The sequence below is a fragment of the Camelus bactrianus genome, chromosome 5 (genome assembly GCF_048773025.1).
Source record: "Camelus bactrianus isolate YW-2024 breed Bactrian camel chromosome 5, ASM4877302v1, whole genome shotgun sequence".
Taxonomy (NCBI): Eukaryota; Metazoa; Chordata; class Mammalia; order Artiodactyla; family Camelidae; genus Camelus; species Camelus bactrianus.
The window spans coordinates 93,130,581-93,154,450 of record NC_133543.1 but is presented as its reverse complement, the minus strand read 5'-3'; the positions used below and the strand labels follow the sequence as shown (position 1 = coordinate 93,154,450).

The 23,870-nt window shown below is 42.6% G+C and overlaps 1 protein-coding gene across 8 annotated transcripts in view; it reads left to right on the top strand.

The window, feature by feature from the left end:
- Nucleotides 1–16,525, top strand: part of DOCK10 (dedicator of cytokinesis 10) — a 241,667-nt gene extending 225,142 nt beyond the window's left edge. For all 8 annotated transcript variants that reach the window (XM_074364399.1, XM_074364398.1, XM_074364396.1 and 5 more), the window contains exons 51-56: nucleotides 5,417–5,563; nucleotides 7,694–7,904; nucleotides 9,115–9,305; nucleotides 11,533–11,633; nucleotides 11,783–11,921; nucleotides 15,765–16,525. In XM_074364399.1, the coding sequence (XP_074220500.1) occupies nucleotides 5,417–5,563; nucleotides 7,694–7,904; nucleotides 9,115–9,305; nucleotides 11,533–11,633; nucleotides 11,783–11,921; nucleotides 15,765–15,881 (906 nt within the window). In that variant the 3' untranslated portion in view covers nucleotides 15,882–16,525. The remainder of the gene's footprint in view (nucleotides 1–5,416; nucleotides 5,564–7,693; nucleotides 7,905–9,114; nucleotides 9,306–11,532; nucleotides 11,634–11,782; nucleotides 11,922–15,764) is intronic.
- The last annotated feature ends 7,345 nt before the right edge of the window (nucleotides 16,526–23,870 follow it).

Here is a 23,870-nt window from a genome sequence, read left to right as displayed (position 1 = left end):
GAGTCATCCTGCATTTCTGGAACTAAATTATGTTTATTCCAGTTACCGGAATTACAAAAATGTATCCTTTGTTTTTCACATAGAGTATCTTTCTGCAAGGTAGGTGTAGTCAGAAAACCTACACACACAGATAAATATGGAAACCACATGTTTGAATACTTTGATAGTAGACTCAGTATTGGAGTTTGCCTGCTCATTTCAGGCCACCAGAGTTGCAGCTGATTAAGAAGAGCATGGTGGGCAGAATCTCAGAAGTTGCAGTGGTGGCTATTGGTGGACATCTTCCCAGGGTCCTGAAAGGATCCTACCCTTTCCCAAAGGAGCATTATGAGAAACAGGGCTCTCTTTGGTGGTGAGCTCTGAGCATTCTCAGAGGTGATGGTACTAATTCCCAACACAAATGATGAGCAGTGAACTAAACCTTTGCTGGGAAAGTCAGGTTAAGTCTCCTGAGCTGCAGAGAGAAGCAACGTAAGAAATTTGGAGGACAAGCCAAGGGGAGGTGACACGCCAGTACCTTAAGTTCTGCAAGACAGAATTTTCTTTGTGTTATTTTGACCCACATGAAACAGCCCATATTCAACCATTTTTTACTTACAAAGATGGCAACTTCATGTGGTTCAACATAATTATTGCTAAGTAGGCTGGAAAGACAAATTCTTTTGGTATCCACACATTGTCCACAGTCAGCTCTCTTCTCTGACCAGAACATACTTTTTTGTAATTCTTTAAATCCCTTTCCCAACCCATGCCATATCAGTATTTTTCTACCTTCATTTGTGAATTTGGTGTCATGAGTCTTTAACTCACCTACTAAAAGAATACCTGAAAACCCCTCTACTAAATAGACTGGGGGGCGACGGGGAAGGACTGGGGAAAGCTGCTTTCAAATGACCTAACTTTGTTCTTTTTGCAGACTCCTCAATAACTGTGCTGATCACTCACCTGGCTTTTTGTTTTTAATTCTGCTAGTATTCTCGGTTGTCTTTTATTTCAAAGTCCAACCTGAGCTTAAAAGGCAAAATGTTTTGTTAAATCTGCAGACCCGAGTACATGCCTAAACATGGACTCTGCCAACTCCACCCCCAGCTGCCTTTGAACAAGGAAAGCTAATGGAGGTCTCTCTGATAACCAGGGATTTAGAGCCTTAGTCGCCATCGTTCAGTGATATTCAAATACCTGTCCTACGACACCAAACGGAGAGTGTGATCGATTGGAGTCAGCAGGAGCAGACAGGGCACATCACTTCATACTTGATGATAAAGAAATACCAAACAGACTTGCACATTCCCCCGAACGTGTACAGAATGAATGTTCTAAAGATCTAAGATAAAATCTTGAATTTCATTAGCATAATCCCCATGGTCAGAAATCATTTCTTTTTCATGATGGTACCGTATGTCCCTATAAAATTCACCTTTTAATATCCAATTTGATGCCTTGCAGTCATGTTACAAAGATTACAGCAATATAATAGACAATTGGCTCTTTACTTCTGCAAAAGCCTTTTGTAAATATTTTTGTGTCCCCGGCAGAATAATGCTTTCATTTTACAATATTGGGTAGAGTAGTTAATATTAGGTCTGCAATGAGCCAGACACTAGAAAACAAGTTGGAAACTGTTCTTTTGTGGCAAGAACTTTAAAAATGCAAGTCTTGCATAGCATGAATTTTCTAATGCAACACCTGGCATCATTGACTACGGAAATTTTCCACAGAGCAGCCTATATGAAACATCCCCGAAGTGTCCCTGAAGTATTCATTTCCAGAGTAATGAAACGCCAGAAGTGATCAAACATCAACTGTAATCAATGAAATCCTGAGGCTGTGGTATTTAGCATGAAAGCAAGCAAGTGAATGCTCATTGCATAACTTAAAACATCAGATGGCCCTGGAATGAATTGAGGGAAAGACCTGGGGGAATTTTACTCTATTCATCAAAGGACGCAGATTCCGTGATTCTCAATCATGCCTACGTGGGTGTAGATGCATCGCAGAATTTTGATAGAAGAGGGATTGGGGGCGGGGGGAGGGTGCATGTGTACTGTCTGCAACCATCGTCTCCACGTTAGGATGTGATACATCCTTCTGACTCCCCTCCTATATGAAGGTCACTGATATGTGTATATATATAATATATATCAGATTGGCTTCATATTTATATGGAGCCATTTCTCTGCATCCTTGAAGGTTTCCTTCGTGTTTAACATTTAGCCTATTAGGATTTTCTGACCCATCTTTTATATGGTAGATTCCTCTCTGAACCCATTCCTCTGTGAACTTTGAATCAGTGGAATGTAACAGTGGGGATGTGTATATTTGACACCCCAATAATGATCCAGGGATATTGCAAGATTCTGAAGTACCTGCAGAAACGTCTAAGAAGGAGTTAATGATTTTAGTTGTCAGTTTATTGAAGTACGTTTTAAAACAGAGTGTTGCCTTGAAGTTTCATACCTCAGGTGTGTTAACTCTACCGACGCAAAGTCCTTGTTTAACTAGGCTGCGTGCTGGTTCATGACCACGGCAGATCAGGGTGTTTCACCTTGTAAAATGACATTTTGAAAAATCAAACTAGCTAGGGAAACGCAGAGGTCACATTTCTGTTGCCTAGAAATGTGGTCTCCTAATCACCTTGGGACTAAGACCAAAGAGAAGCTGCCCCTGGGTTTTCATTACTTGATGTCCCTACATGTAAGTCACCTACTTCATGGGCAGAGCATTAAACTTCCTTAAGATAGTGCCCTGTGCCTCGCTGGGCTTCGCTTCGATGGTTTCTCTGGGTGAAAGGTAAGCTCACATTCCAGTCATTGTCAGACATGCCGTTTCTCTGGCTCCAAAAGCTCTTACACAATCGCTGGCAGGTAGCAGGTTAGATACTACATCCTGCCGCTCCAGTGCCCTTCTGTAAGGCCGTCTCAGTAAGTTTATAGTTCCATGTTCTGTAAATCAATTAACTAATTCTCAATTCAGAAATTTGTTAGGGGAAAACATTCACAGTGACTGATAATTAATTAATTAATTAATTAGTTAATTAATTCTAGTCTTTCTGAACAATCACTTACCAAAATATCAAAATGAGCATCAGTAGACCTGTTACAATAAGGAAAAGTGTAGTTTCCAAGCAAGAGAAAGCCTGGAGGTTTGTATTTTCAAGCACCCAAAACTCTGTTTCCCTGCATATTAGCCAAAACTCAAATTGCTTCACTGACGCAGAGTTTTTTTTCTGTATTATTGTCATCATCGTCCTCCTCATCACAGATAACAACACTCACCAGTGGCCTGTGGTGTCCCTGTCCTTAGGGGCCCCTGAGTCTGAGTGTGTACTGTGTCCCGTCCTCCAGGCCAAGGAGTGAGGATGAAAGAAAGTCACAGGTCATGACCAAGACCACAAAGGTCATGGTAATGACGATAAAATACTGCTCTCACCACTCCTTTTTGCTAACTCTCGAGTCGGAAATTTGTTAGGGGAAAAAAATTCATGATAATGTCTCTTTGTGCTGGTTTTCACGCCACGATGAGAAAATCTTTTCCTGGAACTTAGAGCCATTTTTCTCATTGAAATGGAAGTTGTGGGTGTGGCTTCAGCTATTGCCCTGCGGGGGTTCCGGTTGCTGGCCTCAGAAGTCTTATTTCTCTGATGTTGTCAGTCTGTCAATTTTAGCCACTAACTTCTGACCTTGAATTAGACAAAACTCCACAAAGACAGCAACAGAGAAAAACCTAGCAGGCCGGAAGTCATGTGGGAACGGGGCCAGACCTCACTACCCCTACAGAGTCTCGAGGGATGACAAGGAGAGGGTTTTCTTGCTGTCAACACCAGACTGTCACTGTTTTAGCAGTTTGGGGTCAAGCTACTCAGAATCAGCTGTGTGGGTCTTGAACATTTTTCAAAGAAATCGTTCAATAAAAACATCTTTATTAAAAGCAATGAAATCTTTTCCAATTATACTTGATGCAAATATATCCTTTTATGATGTAAACCCTCTAAGAACTATTTCATTCATCTGTTTATGCATTTAACTAATGCACAGTGATGTTCCTCTGAAGACCAGACACTGTGCTAAACACTGGGCATGTGATGTTGAACAAGACACTCTCCTGCCTTTAAAAAGCTCAGAGTCAGTTAGGGAAACACAAGGAAACAGGCAATTACCTGCTTAACAAGAATCGTGCTGGTGAATGTGGCCTGCCCCTTGTCTTGGGTTACAGCCCACTAATGACAGAAAGTACGCTGTGCATGGTGGTCAGACTCACATGGATGGAAGTGCTCTACGAATATAAAGCACCACACAGAGGTGACTTGTAATTATTATTTTTAGATTGCCTCCCAGTAGCCATGGGGAGAAAAATAAAAAACAGCATTGGAACATTTAACCCATTTTTTTACATACATTGAATATTTTTAGATAGTCAAAAATGATCAAACAAACAAAAAGTATGGCTAAGATTCTTCGTGACCTCCAGTATCTTCACGCAGCCCTCCAGAGCCATTTCCTGGAGGGAAACTCTGCAGTCAGAAGAAACCAGAAGCTCTTGGATTCTTAACTCCAGACCTACTGTATTCTGAGTATTCTGAAGCTACGTGTATTCCAGAGGAAAAATGCCTGTGTCTCTTCAGTGAGAAGGAATTATAAAGCTAGCCTCATTATCCTCAGTGGAATCTTCCCTTCCCCCTGTTTCAAACCAGATAAATACATTAATGGAGGTGAAAACCTACTTGTTCCTATGCCATAAAAATGAAGACATGATTACTTTAATTTTCAATCCTATGAGGTCTAGTTTTACAAGAATGTAAATAGTCTATTAGGGAAATAAGCTGAATGATGAAATTGCATATAGCTGAGTTACATCAGGCCCCTGATGACATATTCAGTGTAAAATTTTTTAAAACATCAGTACTTGGAGCACAGCACATGTCATTTCTGTTACGGCTTTTCATCTAAGATGATGTGGGACGCGTATCAACCCATTTAGGTACCGTTACGTGCCCTGTAGTGTTTCCTACGCTAGTTTCAAAGACTTTTAGAAGACTTTAATAAAACGATACTGCTCTTTGAAAAATAACAAGAAGTACTCCAGACTTTGTGTTCTGCACTAAACCACCACATGAGGGCATTCTTCCCCTAAAATATATGCAAGCAGTTCTCACCAGTGATTAGCCTTCATCAAGAAAACCGTGTAAGATGCCGCATGAGGTTCTTTGGCCTGGCGAGGGAGTATTTACATGAATGACTGATTCTGACATGATATTTTGTTTCCTTCACTTGATTTTTCTCTGATAGGGTGCTAATCCGTGGCTTGGACGGCAGCGAAGGCTGGATATGATATTTAAGTAAATGGTCTTTGTTTTGCCTGTGATTTGCTGTTGGAGGTCTCTAATAAAAATTGGTGGTTCACTGTATGTCTTTCATAGGGTTTTTTTGAAGAAGAAGAAGGCAAAGAGTATATTTATAAAGAGCCCAAGCTGACAGGTCTCTCTGAGATTTCCCAAAGACTGCTCAAACTCTACGCCGATAAATTTGGAGCAGACAATGTGAAGATAATCCAAGACTCCAATAAGGTAGGGGAAAATCAACATTCATGCAAGTACAAAGAAATGGCTTTTAAACTGCGTTTGTTGAAATTTTAAATCTCTGCCCAACTATGCAGAGTAAACTACCTAGACTATTTTGGGTGTTTTGGTAGTTTGTTTATTGGTTGATTGGTGGTTTCTCAGGAGGTGGGAGGAGTGTCAAAAACCCTACACACGTTTGAGTAATGTTTAGGTAATCCTGGAAACAACTTACTAAAGCCACTACCTCTCGCATAGGCTGTTTTCATTTGAGTAGAGACCACAAGGTTAAAGTGATTGGACCTAATGGTGGACTTGGAGGAAAAAGCAAAAAAAGTATTTATTGAGTCATGGAGGTTTCCTGGGTCATACCAATTTTGAAATCTATCCTCTGTGATAGGACCAGACTTGCCCATCAGATTGTATTAATCTGCAAACATCCAATTAACCTACTCCTGGCTCCAGAATGCAAATACTGACATCCTCTGATGAGATTACTCAGAATCTCCTTGTACACTTTCATTCGTTACACCAGCCTCTCTTAAGCACCTACTGCATTCCAGGCCCAGACCTAGGACCTGGAGAACAGTCTCTTCCCTCCAGAGCTCACAGTTCACACGAGGCTAAGAAGAGAAGGATGTGTGCAAACAGCTGGTTAAGTAGAATGCAGTGAAGTGAAGCACAGGAGACGCGGTCCACGTCTCCAAGTCGTGCAGAGAGAGCTCAGGACCAGGGGCTCCTTGCACACCTCATTCTTGGTTGGACAGTGCTTCACGGGGCGGGGGTGGGGGGCGATGTCTGAGCTGCAAATTGTAGGGTAGAAGGTGTTTTCTGGAAGCAAAGCTAGTTCTGAGAAGCTAGCACATGCAGGGATGGGAGGAATGAAAGGGGAAAATGTGTTTGGAGGACAACAGGTCTTTGAGTTGGATAGAAAAATATGGCAGAAGGTGGAGCTAGAAAAGCTGGCTTGTGCCCAATTGTATGGGCCTCTACTGGCCCACGAAAGAGGTCTTTTTACCCTGGTCCTCTTGTACAAAGCTAGTATGGGGAGGGGTCCGAGCATGAGATTAGATTACTGTGTCTGGGCAGGAGTTGTTACAAGCGTATTCACCATTCTTAACTTGAAAGGTATCACCCCGTTCCCCATAAAGATGGACAGAATTAGAACCGCTGTCACGGTGGCACGCCTCCACGCAAAGTAGAGGCAGAGCTCCTAGTGGTGCGAGAATGCCTGCTTTGGTGTGAGAACAGTTGGAGTCTTCATTCCATCGAGCTGCCGCTTACCAGCTGGTGATCCGTCTTGGAGAAATTGGGCAGTCGTGCTGAATCTCCAGTTTTTAATCTGTAAAATGGTTACAATTATATCCAGCCTACAGTGCAATTATTAGTAGCATTGCAGATAAATTCCTGAGCATCCTGAAATCTCTGGAATTAGGTAAGCTGCGGGAGGGTAGACGGATGGAGAAAATTGGAAAGTCTGAAAAGTCTTCAGGGAGTCATTAGAAAAGAGTCGGAGGGTTAGGGGACAGCCTGTCTTTCTTGCTATTTGTCAAGCCTATTTACCAAAGCAGTTAGTTTAAAAAAGAATAATACAGAATGATTGATTGCAGATTAGAGAAGGAATTTGAGAAATTGAAAACAAACATATTTGCAGTCATATGATAGGTAATCGGTTCACGTGAGAAACAGACCAGGAACCTTCCTTCCACACATTACAAGCCCACAGCTGATGGCCCCTGTCTAGGGACATGGCTGAATCGTAGGGGGATAAAGAGATACTTCGCACTCTCAAGAAGCTTGTATTCTAGGCACAGGTGAAGACATCCATTACAGAAAAGAAAGAAAATAAAAGCTTAAAGAATATGACATGGCCAAGTTCTTATGTTTCAAAGAGCCCCGGATACTCAGCAAGCAGGCGCCAACGCTGCCTCTGCCACCATCTGGCTACGTGACCACAGTCCAGCCAGTCACTCTCTGTGGTTGCGGTTCACCCAGCGCTGACACGAGCTGGCTGCTCTCCTCCGAGGGGAGAGGGGCAGCTCAGGACGCCAGGCTGAGGGAACGCAGAGCCTCCCACTTTTCTTCCAGGAGCACTTTCAGGCTCACCCCGCTTTCTTTGCCCATCATGTGTTAAAACAGGTAAACCCCAAGGATCTGGACCCCAAATACGCCTACATCCAGGTGACCTATGTCACGCCATTCTTTGAGGAAAAGGAAATGGAGGAACGGAAGACAGATTTTGAAATGCACCACAACATCAACCGCTTTGTCTTTGAGACGCCCTTCACGCTGTCGGGCAAGAAGCATGGGGGCGTGGAGGAGCAGTGCAAGCGGAGGACGGTCCTGACAAGTAGGTGCAGACCCGCAGGGCGGCCTGTTCCCTCTGTTAGGCTGGATGCGTGGAAATCAAGACATCTCAGTCTCCCAGACAAGTACCCAGCATGTGCTAACTTGGCCACGTTTGCCAGGAAACTCAGATTTCCTCTTGTTTGTTCTCTTTCAAGAGGGGACCCTTGACCAGTCAACTGGGACAGGAGCTGTCGTAGAGTCGCTTTACGTACCTCTTCCCTTTAGATCGTCCAGTCGTGAAGGTCATGGTGTCGGTGTCTTGGGAGAGGCACTCTGAGCTTTCCCTCCCTCTCTTCCTGTACCTGCCCTCAGTTACTGCAGGGTTCACTCTTCTCAGAATTGTAGGCTTTGGGGCAAGATTCTAAACCACTCGGGAATTCGGCTTCCCCATCTGTAAAATGAATGGAAGAGATGGCCTTCCACGTCCCTTCCAGTACCAGCTGGATCAGTTCCATGAGCTGGCCTTCCTTTCACTGACTCAGCAAACATTGGATAAACGCCTCCAGGCGTTGGGCACTGTTCTGACAATTCAGGTAAATCAAACAGCACGCCTGCCTTCAAGGTGCTCACCGCCTGGTAGGAGAGAGAGCCAGATGGAATGAGAATTTCAGGTGAGCCCAGCCTGAGAGATGAAATGGGGTCTTAGGGCAGACGGAGTGGGGAGGGGAGCACAGGTCACTGAACCAATGTTACCTAAGTCGCCTGCGGAGGTGAGCTGGCCAGGATGACGCAGGACATGGGGAGCAGCGACCTCCAAGCCGCGGGGAACATTCACCTTCCATAAACTTTTCCAGAACTTTCATAATAAAAAAAAAAAAACTACAACAAATGTACCATATGCTACTCAGTATCTATGTAAGCATTCTTTATTGTGGTTTAGTGCGGTTTTTACTTGAATTATAAGTTGCGGTGGTAGCTCTCATCTTTTCAGTGTTTTGAGACTCTGAAGGTCTAGTCCAGCCTTGGGAGCCAGGGCACGTTGGCCAGTGGAGTGTGGGAGAACATGCCAGGTGAGAGTAGCTGGGGCAAAACAAAGAGGTGTGGGAGAGCATGGCACACGGGAGGAAAAGTAACCCACAGACACAGGAAACACACAGGATGCAATGTTCTGTGTGCAAAGGAAAGATACCGGATCATTCTGATCTTCAGGGGACCCCTTGACCCTTCCGCGACCCTCGACCTTCAAATGCTCCTGTGTTGTTTTTGTGCAGCCAGTCACTTGTTCCCCTATGTGAAGAAGAGGATACAGGTCGTCAGCCAGTCGAGCACGGAACTGAATCCTATTGAAGTGGCGATTGATGAGATGTCCAAGAAGGTTTCTGAGCTCAATCAGCTTTGCACAATGGAGGAAGTGGACATGATCAGACTGCAGCTCAAACTTCAAGGAAGCGTCAGCGTGAAGGTAGGCGTCGCCCAGAGCTGAGATGCACATGGCCGGTGGAACCTGGTACCCAGCGCCCCTTGAAATTTGTTAACAAAGAGTATAAAAGACATTTTTCTATTTGTGATATCATCCAACACCTTCATCTGAGTCTTTACAATTTTGTTTCTTTGTAAATGCACGTGGATGGCGCCAGACACCTGGAGATAAGCCCTTCCTTGAGTTTAGCTGAAATGAAATTTCTTCTTCCTCAGCCCTCCTTTCCCATCGTCTCTGAAGAAACTCTGTTCTATATTCTAAATTCTAACAAATGAAGTAATGAATGGATAAGCACGGCTCTCAGCTAAGTATCTGTCACTAAGAGCCTTCTAAAACTGTTCAGAAACAAATTTTTTTAAAATGTTTATTAGTTCATAAAATGTGCATCAGTATTTATCCAACTGTCAGGGTCCCAAGAGGAAACAGATGGCCGGCTCCCAGTGGGTGACGGAATAAAGTATAATAAAGAGATGATCTGAAAAAGGATAAGCAGTATTTAGGAAAATCAGAGGATGGACACCAGGGCTAGTTAGGCTGAGGGGCTGTGGCCCTCCCAGGACCTGAAGACTCAGGGGAGAGAAGGGTCAGTGGAGGCAGAGAGAGAGCTGGGAAAGCCAGCTGATGATCGACAGGCAGACAGACGTGGTGTGTGCGGGAGGACGCAAGCAGGAAGCCCTGAGCCCAGATATCCTCACAGAGCTGAGACTGGGGTGCAGCCAGTGAGGCACTCACCTTGGGCACAACATTTAAGGCGGCAGCAAAAATTCAGTAATCAAGATAAAAATATCTTTTTTTTTTAATTGAAGCCTAGTTGGTTTGCAATGTTGTGTTAATTTCTGGTGTACAGCATAGTGATTCAGTTATATGTGTATATATATATACATATGTATATATATATATATATATTCCTTTTCATATTCTTTTTCATTATAAACCATTATAAGGTATTGAACATAATTTCCTGTGCTGTGTAGTAGGACCTTGTTGTTTATCTATTTTATATATAGTAGTGTGTATCTGCAAATCCCAAACTCCCAATTTATCCCTCCACCCCCAAGAGAAAATAGTATCTTAGTGCAATATTTTTAAAAATTGAAAGGAAACCTTCCAAAATCCATAATGAACAAAATATTAAAAATTTAAATAAAGGCATACGAGAAACAGTGCCACGCAGAGCTATGTGGGAGCCTGAGGCCAAAGGAAAGCTCAGTAACGTTGATCCTGACACTGACCCGGCCCTCCTCTTCCCCGCCCACCTCTTGTCTGTGTCCCCATAGCTGACTCAAAATAATAATATAATAATGATAAATTTTTAAAGGTAAAAGAGCCGTGGTTATACTCCCAGTGGGACAGCCTTCCTCAGCACATAGGTAAGCAGAGGGAAGTGGAGACTGGATCTGGAGAAATAAAGGAAAGCATTGAATACTGTTGACCCACTCCGCCACAATGGACTCACCGCAGGCACAGAAATCGGAAGATGCCTCAAATACAGTATTGGCTTCCTTCTTTTACCTTATTCCTGCCAAGCCCCACAGTCACATAGGAAGGCTCCAAGCCCTAAAGAATACAGACTCCTCTGCACACGTGTGTGAGCGTGAATAGGACATGGCATTGTGGAGTCCCTCAGCAGTCTGACCAGTGCCTCCTTGGGCCAGAATCTCAGCCAGGCTCTCAAGAGAGATGCAAGAAAACGGGTTCCCAGGGTGGTGCCTCGACCACTACCACCGGGGAATGTCCCTTATTAATAGTTACATGTTTGCTTGCATGTTAATAGGGGAAAAAGTAACTAGCTCATCAGATGTTTGACTTCACAGGTGTTAAGTTTATTGCAGTAAATAAAGGTGAGTCTAGTTTTCAAAATTATTAAGAAAATGAGTACACTGGAAATTGACACAACATTGTAAACTGATTATACTTCAACAACAACAAAAAAAGGCAAGAACGGTGCAGGCAGAACGGGGGACACAGCAAAAACTGAAATGGTGGGAAGTTTGGGAAGGATGGCAGTGATGTGCGGCGCTCAGATGCATCCATTAGTAGCTCATCGACTAGCGGGAGGACAGCAGAGAGGACGGGTAACAAATGAGTAGACAGCAGGCGATGTGAGAGAACTGGGGTTCCATCCTGTGGGCGCCACTCCTTCTGGCTGCGGAGAAGGCCCCCCGGAGGAGGTGACACCATTGGCATCCAGTTCTCTTCTCCCCATTAGGTTAATGCCGGGCCCATGGCCTACGCACGAGCTTTCCTTGAAGAAACCAATGCAAAGAAATATCCTGACAACCAAGTAAAACTTTTGAAGGAAATCTTCAGGTAAGTTTTTCCTTGTGGCGATGTTCCCCCTTGAGTTCCTTCAGACAGGGCGTCTTCAATTGCTCAGGAAGCCACCTGAGCCACCCTGACTCTGACTTGGCACTTTCTGTAGCTGCTTGTTACAAATGCGCTTCCTACTGTCTCAAAAGGCAATTTGCAGATGCGTGTGGGCAGGCCCTGGACGTGAATGAGCGCCTCATCAAGGAGGACCAGCTGGAGTACCAGGAGGAGCTGAGGTCCCACTATAGGGACATGCTCAGCGAGCTCTCGGCAATCATGAATGAGCAGGTGAGGCTTTGCCCCGGTGGCCCGCGCGGTCCATTCATAGAAATCGCCCATTTGATCCCCAATGCCAGAAGGACTGGAAAGAATCTCTTTTTTTTCTTGCTGCTAATATCATTGTACTTACACAAGCACCATGTTTCTGAGCTGTTCTCTCCCCCAGGCACGACATCCCATCCCTCAAAGGAGAGATCAGGTCGGGGAAAATCCATAGGAAAACAACATGAGAACCCAGGTGCTTTCCAGTTTTCAGAGATGTTTATCCAAACCGTGTGTGTTGATTTTCTAGAACCAGTGGCACCTGTTAGACACCACAACATTGGGTGGCATTCGCACTAGAGCTTCCTGCCACTCCCATCACCCCTGACTGAGCAGCTCACAAACCCCCAGGCCGGGATGTGGAGTTCCACAGTTCTGCCACTAGGGGTCTCTGCACCATACTCAGGAAGAACACCAGGACTAGGGTCAAGGTCTTTGACAGTCAAGACTGGGCCTCTGGAAGATAGACAGAATTGGGATAAAACTCAATCCCCCCCACTACAAGCAAGTCATCCGTGATTTCTGGCACGTAGTCGGTATATTCTGTAAGACTGTGCACAAGATGTCGACATTCAGGAATCACAGTACTTTTGGGGGGTACTGAGAATCAAGCGATCAAAAGCCACGTTCTGCTTTTTTTGGCTTTCTTCCCAGCATCCATCAGCCCTCACACTCTGCCTGGACATCCCATCACCCGTGGTCCCCTCCAAGAGTCCTTTACAGAAAAATGAGGGGGAGAACTTGCACTGACCTCCCAACAGTGCCTCATGCACAGTAGCCTTTCATTAAATATTAATTCCCTTTCCCTTCCTTCAGCGGCCCTAGTATTATAACCCTATTCACAAAATGTGAAATGTGTCGTACACATCTTTTATTCTAGTTGCATTTTCCATATGTTTCTTTTTTCATCTTTCCCATCTCCTTCCACCCACATTTTAAACTCTCCACAGCAGCTAGAGAAAGAAATGCATAATTGACTTATGATGCAAAGATTAAATCTCCCTGGATAGGATTCCTAGAGGAGACAGTATCGGTTAGGGGTTGCTAAGGGGTAATGGAAATTAAATATTCAGGAGCAATGCCTTGATAGCGTGGGGAAATTATAAATCTGAGAGTGAAACAAAAAGAACCAACAGTGGATCTGAAAATTGGAAAAAGTGGCAAAGAAGTGCTTGTTTCCAACTGTAAATTGTACCTGGCCTTGAAACTTTGGGCAAAAATGCTTCTCTCTTTTTTTCCTGGCAGCTCTGTCACGGTCCATGTTTATACAGCTTCTGCTCCTCTGTGTCTAGTATTTCCCTCAGTACTGTAAGCAAAAGTGGTATGTTTTTCTTTCCTTATGTCTATTCTGTCCTTTGTGGCCTTCTGGTCTACCTGTTCATTTCCCCCAGACACATTCATAGTGACCAGTGTTTTCTAAGTGTTCATTTAATTAGAACAACTTTATTTCTATTTCAAGGTAGGTTGATATAAAAAAAAAAAAAGCTTACTAAAATCAAAAAGCTAAAGTGAACAACTTAGCTTTTAAATGGAAAATCTATACTCTATCAACTTCTCAAATACATCTGAGCTCATCTGTACCCAAAACAAAGATTCATTATACCTCAAAGTGCTAAAACAATAGTACAAAGACAAGAGAAAAAAAATTTCTTTCCAGAAAACCTTTGCTAAGAGAAGCAGAATTTGACTCTGTGCTTCCTGGAAACAGATGCAAAGAAAAGAAACTAATGGATTGCACAGGTCTTGTTATTCAGTAAAAGAAATAGATCTGTTGGCAGGAAAGATAAACTTTCTCCTCGACCTGAGCTTCAGTGGGGATTTGTCACCTAGGGCTTTATATGTGGAACAGTGACTACAACACTCATGATATCTTCAACAACTTTTTCCTTAAAAATGATTTACTAGTATATGGTCTTTCTACATTTCCACCTTAGATTAAACTGAGGACAAAATACTAACTTCTAACTCTGTGGAAGAGCTCCTAGAGGAAGAACTATTTGATTGATATCAGTCATTAGGTTTAAATTAACCACAGCGAAACTGTAAGTCATCTACAGCAAAATAAGCCATTTTCATGGCAACCACTGATAAGTGTTTTGAGTTGGTGGTAATGAACAATTTCCTGAAATCAGGAACAGCTGGCAAAGGATAGGGGTCCTTGAAGTCCAGTGTATTTTTTAAAACTGGGTATTTAATCTCAGTTTGGATTTATAACATTAAAAAATGTGTTTGTTTCTTTTCTCAGTTTTGTTTTTTTTTTTTAATAAAAAGGCATTTGACTGTAATGTTTGGGTTTGGACTCTAGTGGAGGGAAGGGCAGTCAAATTTGAGCATAATCTTGTAATGCAAGAATGAACCATCATCTGTAACGCATGGATACCTTCTCATAGCTATGTATCCATACACGTATTTTGGACACAGGTACATACACAATTACAGTGAAGAGAGAAATCCTACCATTAAACTTTGTAAAAATGGAAACAGCTTGAATGGATAGACAGACATAAATAGAAAGATAGAAATAGAATTAAATATGCCATTCACTCCAAGAGTGTCCAGAAAAGTCTTAGCTAAAAGGTTAAGACAGAAGCCACTACTTAGTGAAAGAACCTTTAATATGAGGTGAGAGATGGAGCAGGATGAAGTGGATGCTGGTGTGTAAAATGGAGATGTGGAGCTGGGGTAGCTTGAGTTGCTCAAGTGACAGGCAGGCAGTAATTACCTTTATGGGCAGCCAGAATGTCATGCTGTTTTATAAACGGCCAAAAACCATAAAAGCCTCTTTTGATGGAGGCCAAAGTAATACGTATAACTACCTGGATGAAACATAAATAGGAAATGCTGATTCGGAGTCTGTTTCAACATTTAGAAGGGGGACAGCATAGTCGCATAGTCAACGGTGGTAACTGATATCAAATATAATATCAAATATTATATCAAAATATATATATCAAAATATAGTGACAAGAACACATCCGCTCTGTTACGGTGCCAAGTGGGCGAGATCCAAAGGCATGTTGGTTTTAGAATTTCAGGTGCTTTTTGGATGCATTATTTGCCAAATTATTCAAGCAGAACTTGTGACATTGATCACAAGGAGAATTTATTGGTGGTATAGAATTCATAGATGCTGGCTGTTTGGTGGGGGACAGAGTGGCAATTCTGGCTTGGAAGAGGAGTTGAGCTAACGCTTGGTTAATGTGTGAAGTTAGTGGGGAAATCATCGTAACAGGAAGTTTAAAATATTCATTAGATCTCATCTGCACAGAGATTTTAGAGGTGCCTGGGGGGTTCTGCTGTTGTTATTGTGTTCACATAGCATGATTTGAATAGATCTGATGGGAGAGTATCATTTAGGCATATTAAGATTATTTTCAAAAGTAAAACCAGGCCAAGGTATATTTTTCTTGTATTTCCATTAATGCAAACACTCAAATGAGATTTCAGATCTTTCCCTTTTTTGGGCAGATTTTGACAGTACAAATTACAAACTTTGTGGATAAAATAAAATTCCAGAATTACTCAAATACTTACATAAGATTCATTCAGGCATTTAAAAATACGTATCTGATAGTTGAAGAGTATTGGAAAGCTACTTCAAATCTTGTCAACATGGCTGTGATGTAGCTGGGGAAAAAAATTCTTTACATATGCCTTGATAAGTGCATTTTCAAAATTTGCAGATTTCCCTGTGGGGAATTTTTTTTTTAAAAAATCACTGTTTGGGGGTTTAATTTTGTGTTTTGAGATATCAACACAAACCTTTCTGTCATCATTTTGTTTTGTCTTGTTGTTTTGTCCCATCTCAAGATTACGTGCTGGGACGACCCTTCAAAGCGCGGAGTGGAGCGAACCTGCACGCGAGTAATTAGCAAGGCCACGCCCACTCTGTCCGCAGCCTCGGTCTCACCCAGCGCAGAAGTTTGAGGGAGAAAGAGAGAGCCTGTAGCGTCAGACGCGCCTCCAAGAGAACTCTGAATTTGCAGCTAATCTCCGGGAAGAGAAAGACAGATTTAATTTATTTGAAGATTTTAACGGTGTTAATATTTTTTTTTTTACCTCGTTAGCTTGAGAATTTTGCCAGCCTCCAGATTTGCACATCTTACAGTTTTTTTTTTTCCTTTGAGCGGCGTCGATCAAGCCAAGCTGAATATTTGCTATGAAATTCCAATAAATGTGTAGCTCAAAAGCAAACCGTAAGTTTGCTGTCGGTTACAGTATGTTCAGTACCCAGTCCTCGTACACATATTTTAAAGGTCAAAGTGAATGTTTTTGTAACATTTAAGCGTATTTCCAATGTAAATAAAAGATTGTAAAATACATGGTTTTTACCAAATTTAAAAGAACCTTTTTAGTTAATACTTATGACAGTGCTAAAATTATATGAATAACATTTCAGATACCATTATATTAAAATATTTGTGTATGTGTACAAAAGTGTTGATAAATACTAATCTTTAAAGTTTGTGGAATTTCTTTATTTGTAATATATGTGCTCTTAAAAGCAATGAAATGTGAAACTATGGAAGCCTTTTGTTGTTAATAGAAATAAAAAATACAGTTACTTTGCATTTGGTTCCATCTTGAAGAGTGGGTGAGTGGTCCGTGGGGTGAGGGGAGAATATAGCTCAGTGGTAGAGTGCATACTTAGCATGCGTGAGGTCCTGGGTTCAATCCCCAGAACCCTTGTTAAAAAACAAATAAATAAAAACCTTATAACCTCCCCCCCCCAAAAAAAAGACAGAAACAAACAAAATAAAATAAAAGTGGTTCTTCAGACTGGATGTCAGTTGAATGCAACCTACTCACGACTTTTGATGCCTTAGCAAGAAGTCAGGAAAAGGACTTGACCCTCAGTTGGGCAGTTCCTCCAAAGATCCACTTGACAAGACAGGGGTTTCCAATCCCAGGAGATTACTAGACTGATTTGAAGAAGATATAATGAATCAGAATCTCGAGGGCTGTAGTAATTATTAAGATTATTCACAAATATTCCGTCTGTACATTCTGTAAATGTGTGGTGGGACTGCACTTTCCTGCCTCTTTTTCAGTTAGACTTGACGGTACTGTAGCCATTGAAATGTGAGCAGAAGTGATGTTCAGGCAGATACTTAAAAGCCAGGAAGTGGTTCTGCCCAATCCCTCCCCCGATGCAGACATCCCTAAAGGATGTGGAGATGGAGACTGCGTCAGCCTGAGTTCCCGAGTGATCACCACGAGCAGACACACACATGCCACTCCCCCTAACCTTGTTGGACACAGAGTCAGAAATCCATTTTGTTGTGTTAAGGTTCCCGATATTCAAGGGTTGTTATTCCCTGCAGTGTCATGAGCTTATGCTGGCTGATCTGTGTTTTTATCAGGGTTGTGACTGATGTTCAGTCAGGTTTGGGGACAATTAATGCATCCCACCTCCCTCCCCTGGGCTCCTCCCACCAGTGCAACTGAGCTGAACTCTCGCCATATGCAGCAGGCAAGCTCAAGAATATCACTTTATATTCACCCTCAGAAGCCATTCCAAAGGCCAAGCCTCCAGTGAGGAGAGTTTAGCTGAGTTCATCTTTCTGCCCCGAGGATAGCGCTTAAAAGACATATGGAAATATTGTATATGCAGAAGTGAGAAAGTGACATTTTAGATGGGAACTCTGACCCCTGGGGACTCACAGAACTGTTCTTTCCTCAAATAGAGTCCATTGCTTTGTGTAAAGAAAGGAAATGAAGGAAAAGTGAAAGGAAGGAAGAAAAAGCCCTGAGGTGAGCTGACCTGGGGCTCAAAGCATCTCTCCCTGTGCTGGCTCCCGCTCTTGGTTCCGACTGCCTGGGTCAGCATCTTGGCTTCTCTCCTCTCATTTGTCCACTTGGATTTTTAAGCTGCCTTAGACAGGATTACTGTCCCAGGAACCCAGGAAGACTCTGCCTCTGCTATTGTCTCTTACCCAATTCCTGCCTTTAGGATCATGTCCCCATGCCCCCCACCAACTCACCCATCCCCCCAGCCCAGGGACACTGTCTGCATTAGGTTGCCTGTCCAAATCTGAAAACAAAACCTCTAAAGAAGTAATCAAAAACAGTGAATCTTTTTATTCATGTTAAATGCCAAATACTCTATTTTTTGCATCACAAACAGCAATATGTTAGATGGCCTCACTGCATTTTGCCCCTGGAATGATTCATAGTGCAAGAAGTTTAAGCCCAGCTGCTCTATAGAGACTTAACCAAGACCACTCTGCTTAAACAGTGTTGGAACTCAGCCTGCAATTCCCAGCACCTTCTCTTCCTTCCTTCTTCAGACCATATGCATCGAATTGGCTACTCAGACACTGAATCCAACAGATACATTTTAACTATCACATAGAGTGTCTTAAATTTGTTTTTCAATTAGATATCAACACAAATATTCAGAGACATATAAAATTCCAGCTTCCTAATACCTGTTTTAAAAAAATCAGTTTCCCTGGTAACGCTGGATTCACATGCCCAGATGACAACAATCAGTTAAAGCTGAGACACTGTTGATCCCTTTACAGGTGCTTTCCAGTTCACCACAGTCTGCACCAGGCCCTAACTGACTTACACCAGGTGGGCCCCTCTATATTTTCTGCCTAGATCCCATAGGCATGTGCAGATCCCAGTTCCGACAAACGTTTTCTAAGTGTAGTGACACTAGATGTGGACAGCAGATCATCTGCTTCAGCATTAGGCAGGTCACATGTTAAAAGGCACATTTCTGAGCTCCATCAAACCTTCTAAGATAGAAACTCCGAGGAGTGGTACCCAGCACCACGTGATTCTCTACTGCATCCTCTGCTAATTTACCACCCCTAAAAATTTACTTTGCAGAAGACAGTATCTTATCAACTAGTGACCTGATTTTGAATTGCCAAGACTCTGAATTCTTACTTTATATTCTTTTTCGTCTTTATATTTTCCCAAAATAATCCACAATATTTTAATTAAATTAATAACTTGTCAAAATAAGTTGTATAAAAAAATCATAGTGAACCTCCCAGTTCTACAAATGGAAAGACTGAAAGTAAGACAAAGGGCATTATTTTCCTATGATTTACCCTAGAAGGTATCCAATACAGAACAAGTAGATCTAGAACTTGGGAAGTCAGTCCTGGCTCTGTCCGCCCACCCATTCATCATCCCACTCAGTAGCTTTCTCTCTTCCCATTCTCATTTCAAAGTGCAAAATGCTCAGCCTGTAAAAAAAAGTTAATGTATCCCTTCACTTTTGGCAACAATTACCTTATAAACAAATGCCCAATAGCCAGACCTCCCATAGTATGTCCCTACTCTGTGTTCTGATCCATTTAGAAACCAGGACAAATGGACCAGTCAACTTGCTTCCTTCTGAAAATGTGGAGATCATGTTATGAGGAAGTATCAGCTTTCAGAACACTGAATGTTGCTCTACAGAAGGATTTTACCATATTTGCAGACTGATGATTTTTCATCTTATAGTGTTAGTCAAACTCCAGAAAGGAAGAAAAAATTATATATATAATATAATATATATATATATTATATTATATATATAATTTCAGTATTCCTATAAGCAGTTAGGAAATGAAACAAATTGAGCAAATGTGGCAAAATGACCTTAAACCAAACTTCAAATTTGCTCATATTACAAGTGGTCCCCATATTCTGCACCCCCCACATTTGTATCAGTGAAAAATTATATATATATATATGCAAACATATGTCATGTAATATGTTGATAATGTGATGTTCTGTTCTGGAAGTGATGAAGTGCAGGCATGACCAGCCTTCAGGGTTCTCTGCGGGAAGCCCCTTGCCCTCCTACAAGGCTCATATCCTGCCTGCCTGCTTACGCATACCCTTAACCAGAGCCACAGAGTTCTGCTTGCTTAAAAAACAAAACAAAACAAAACCATCTTGTGCTTCCACGTTTTCTAGAACCACATAAACCCAACCCACATACATCAGGACCCAGCTGGATCCCCACTTGTGGTGGATGCTGTGATAGTACAGTCAGATCCACCCTCCGGGACAGACGCCCACCCCCCCCCCCCCCCCCCCCCCCCCCCGCTGCTAGCACTCTGGCTGCTGATGGCTCTCCACTGAGCTTCTCTCGCCCAAGGTCACATCACCAGCCCAGAGCAAGCTCACGTTCAATGGTTGGTTGATGGTGGGAAGTATAAAGGCCAGGCCTCACTGCCCCAATTCAGGACAGCTCTGAAAGGCCAGCCATGTTCCCCAGCTCTGACTGAGACCAACTTGCAACTATATCACTGTTCAGCCCCTCCTTCTGCCCATCCTTTCAGAAGGATTCCCAAAAGGGGCAGATTCCCAGTACATTTCCTGAATGTGTATCTCCATGTTAAAGTCTGTTTCTTGGTAAATAGATCAAGCCAACAGGTCTTCCGGAAGCTTGGCCTATGACCCCAGCTCACCTGGATTTCCCGTCCTCTGCCCCTCACTGGCCCACATGCTTGGGTCACCCATAGCCCTCTTCATAATCACATTGTCAGCTATCATCTCATGTGTCTGCATTTTCTTTCCAGCTATGTCATGGCCTGCTTGAAGGCAGATTGTGTCTTAATCTTCTTTGTGGTCTTGGCAATTCAAATTATTGACCTGCGTTTCAGAGTTTCATTTCTCAAAGTTCCGTTGGAATGAAGCCGTTCCAGAGAAAATGCGCGGCCAGGGAACAGGGAGCAGAGGGGGAAAGAGCAGATTGTGGGAAGACGGATTGGGAGCCAGAAGCCACTGTAGGCACTAGTGTCCTTAGAGCTCCTTTACTAGGAGGTTTTTTTTTTTTTTTTTTTTGAAACTATCAGCATTTACTGCTTTTTAAGTTTTTTTTTTTTTTCTCTTCAGTTCTCAGCCTTAGCAGGGTTTTGCCACTGAAGAATCTGACACTGGATGCGTACATCTGTAGGTGAAACTCAGGCAGAATTATTAACAACATGGACTTTTTATCTGGAAGCTTCCCAACTCCTCTTTGCTTCCAGCTCCGTTATACACTCGTGCCCTCCCCATCACCCAGTTACTAATGTTTTCTCCCTGGAGTCCTTCCTCTAGCCCTGCACCCAGTCCTTAAGCAGAATCCCCACCCCTTCTCCATCTGTGTTTATCTTGCTTCCAAATGGATTCTAATTCAAATACCAACTCCAAGCAAAGCTAGGTTGTTGCCTGGGATACTGGGTTGAGAAGGATTACGTGAGGCCATCTCGGGTCCCAGGAGGGCTGAGCACCTGACGGTGCACTGGGCCCTGGAGCTGGGAGTGCCTGCCTAGTTGCTGTGCCTTAGCCAGCCCAGCGTGAAGCCTGCTGAAAGCTAGTCCCAAGCTGCCGCGAACTATCGATCCAATGGCTGATTATAGGAAGGGGTGCCATGGCTTCCTGGGAAAATTAGTATTTCCAGAAGATAATCTCTAACTTGAAAGAATGAATTTCTAACTGTTGGGATTTCAGGTCTTCAGATATTCTGCCACTAAACATCTCCCGCCACCCACACCCCTCTCCTCCATCTCACTAAAAAGCAATCATCTCTCTCTAGGTCTGATGTCATCTCTGAACCTATTCAGTTAACTCCCCATTTGCAGGTAAAACAGCAAATGAGTTACAGGGAACCATATCTCGTTATGGTCTGAAGGCTCAAATAGGCATGCCCTTGGGCCAATCACTTTAACTCTCTAAGAGAGGGATGTGATTGCTACTGAACAAGTTCTGAAAATTGGATGGGGAAATAACCCAGATGTGTGGGTACTTTGCAGAGTGGTGTGCATACATGGCTTACGTTAATTGAAATTTTTCCATTAGCAGTCCTAGCAGCTCACTTTATTTTCCCACATCGTTCCAAAGCAATCAACATCTGGTTCTCCTGGTTCTCAGACAACATCCAAGGTCTAATGGTTACTGAGACAGACACATATGTATAATGCCAATAAAAGAAGTTTGAGAATACTAGAAAGTTAATATGAGATCTTGAATTTTTAAGAGAGTGGAAAGAAATTTAAGAAGTGGTAAGAGCCGTCTAGTCTTGGTGAGCCCTCTGCAGCTCCACCCTGGTTATGTCCTGAGATTTAGTACGAAGATCCATGATCTGCTTAGAGAACAGAGTCCCATCCTGACCAGAGTTCCATTTGCCTGAGATGGAACATAAGGGTTGATTTATCTATGGGCCCATGAGAGGAAGTGCTATGAATAGAAGACAGATAAGCAGATAAAGATGTTTGAGTTCAGAACCTGGGTAATGAAAGTGTTCCAGGTGAATTACAGAGATGGGGAGACATCAGCCAAATAAAGAAATCCCCACGGAAACTCGAAACTCTTTTGCCTTCCCCTTTCCCCTTGATGTTCCTGTCGGGAATGCATGCATTTGGGGGTGGGAGGTAAAAGAAGAATCATTTGATGGAGAGATCATAAGTCACAAGTCTCAGGAGAGATGCTACAGTGAACTCATACAGTTGATCTGAGAGGAATCAGGAGTGAAGGACAAATTCAAACCTGCCAAAATGGGGTTCATGAAGGTCATTTGGAGAAGGTAGTGGTGACTGAGCCTGAGTAATTGAAGAAAGGTTTACAAAGAAGAGCTTTAAATAACACTAATGTCAAGGATTCTCCAGTGGAATCTGCTTATAATTTTCTTACATCATTAATATTAATACTCAACTCTAAAGCCATTGTTTCTTGGATGTATTCCTAATGTATAAAGCATATTTACTTTTGAAGCTCATGACTTTCCCTGTGTTTCATTGAAAGCAATACAACCGTAACTGTAAATCTAGAGTAGGTGGACTTTTTTAAGTGATAAATAAGACAGTGGTATTTGCAGGATGTTTTAATAAATGGGATGGCCCATGACTGAGGAAATCTCTTTCATAATGCTTGCGTGAAAATTAGTGAGTTCCTTTCGATTTCTATGGGACTTACCTTCAGCAATGTTGTTTTTCCCTTTGGATGAGCAATTTCTTTTTAAGAAATAAAGAATCAAAAGTAAAGTTCTAGAAATCAATTTCAATCAGTTTAATGACAACAACAAAAAGGAATTTTTGCTTTTTAACAAAAGTCAAGTTGACTGGAAATTCAGCTTGAAAAGTCTCTGGAGTATTCTATGAAAATCTTTCCAACCAGTGACCCAAGCCATAGCAGAGGCCTTTCATCACCTCAGCTCAAAAACACTCTTCTGGGTCCCTAAAGTCAAACTGGCCCGCACATTCTCTCGAGTGGTTTCCAGTTTTCAGCCTATCCCTTCTGAACAGCTGAGAAAAAGACACTGCTGCCTAAATTTTACTGAACGGGTTATTTCTCAGCTAAAGGATTTGGGAGTATGTGAGCCCTTACTTCACCTTCCACACTGAGAAGGACCCAAAAATAAGATTCCTTCCCAGAAAGAAACTGTTTCCATTGGGATTTTAAGCCCTAGAATTACAGATGATGATTTAAAACAATCTTTACTCTTTTTTTGAGGGATCTTGGTTTAGATACTAAGGATTTTTATAGTTACTAAGGGGCAAGTTGAGGAAGAGGAATAACAGCGTTTTGTAAACCAATATTCACTCCTTCTGTAGTATAACTGGGGTGTGTAACTGTGCTAACAGAGTCAGAGACTCTCTTCAAAGAAGCAGAGCTCCTTCCTCCATCTTCCTTTTCTGTCTTGCTGCTGGTCCTGCTTGGAGTGAGTCAGAGCCCCAAGATGGGTTGGGTAGGTGCCACACCCTTGAAATGGGGATTTCCTAACATCATACACTTGGCAAAAATGAAATGGGATGTTGAAAATATGCATGAAACAGAAATGAAGTTAGCCCAGCAAAATAAAGCAACACTTCCCTGACTCCCGGGCAGGTCACCAGCCCTGGGGAGTCTGAGGTTTCCCATCGGCAAAATTTCCCGTATGATGAAGCATCTGTTTGTTTCTGGGAGCTATCATGGTAACATTAT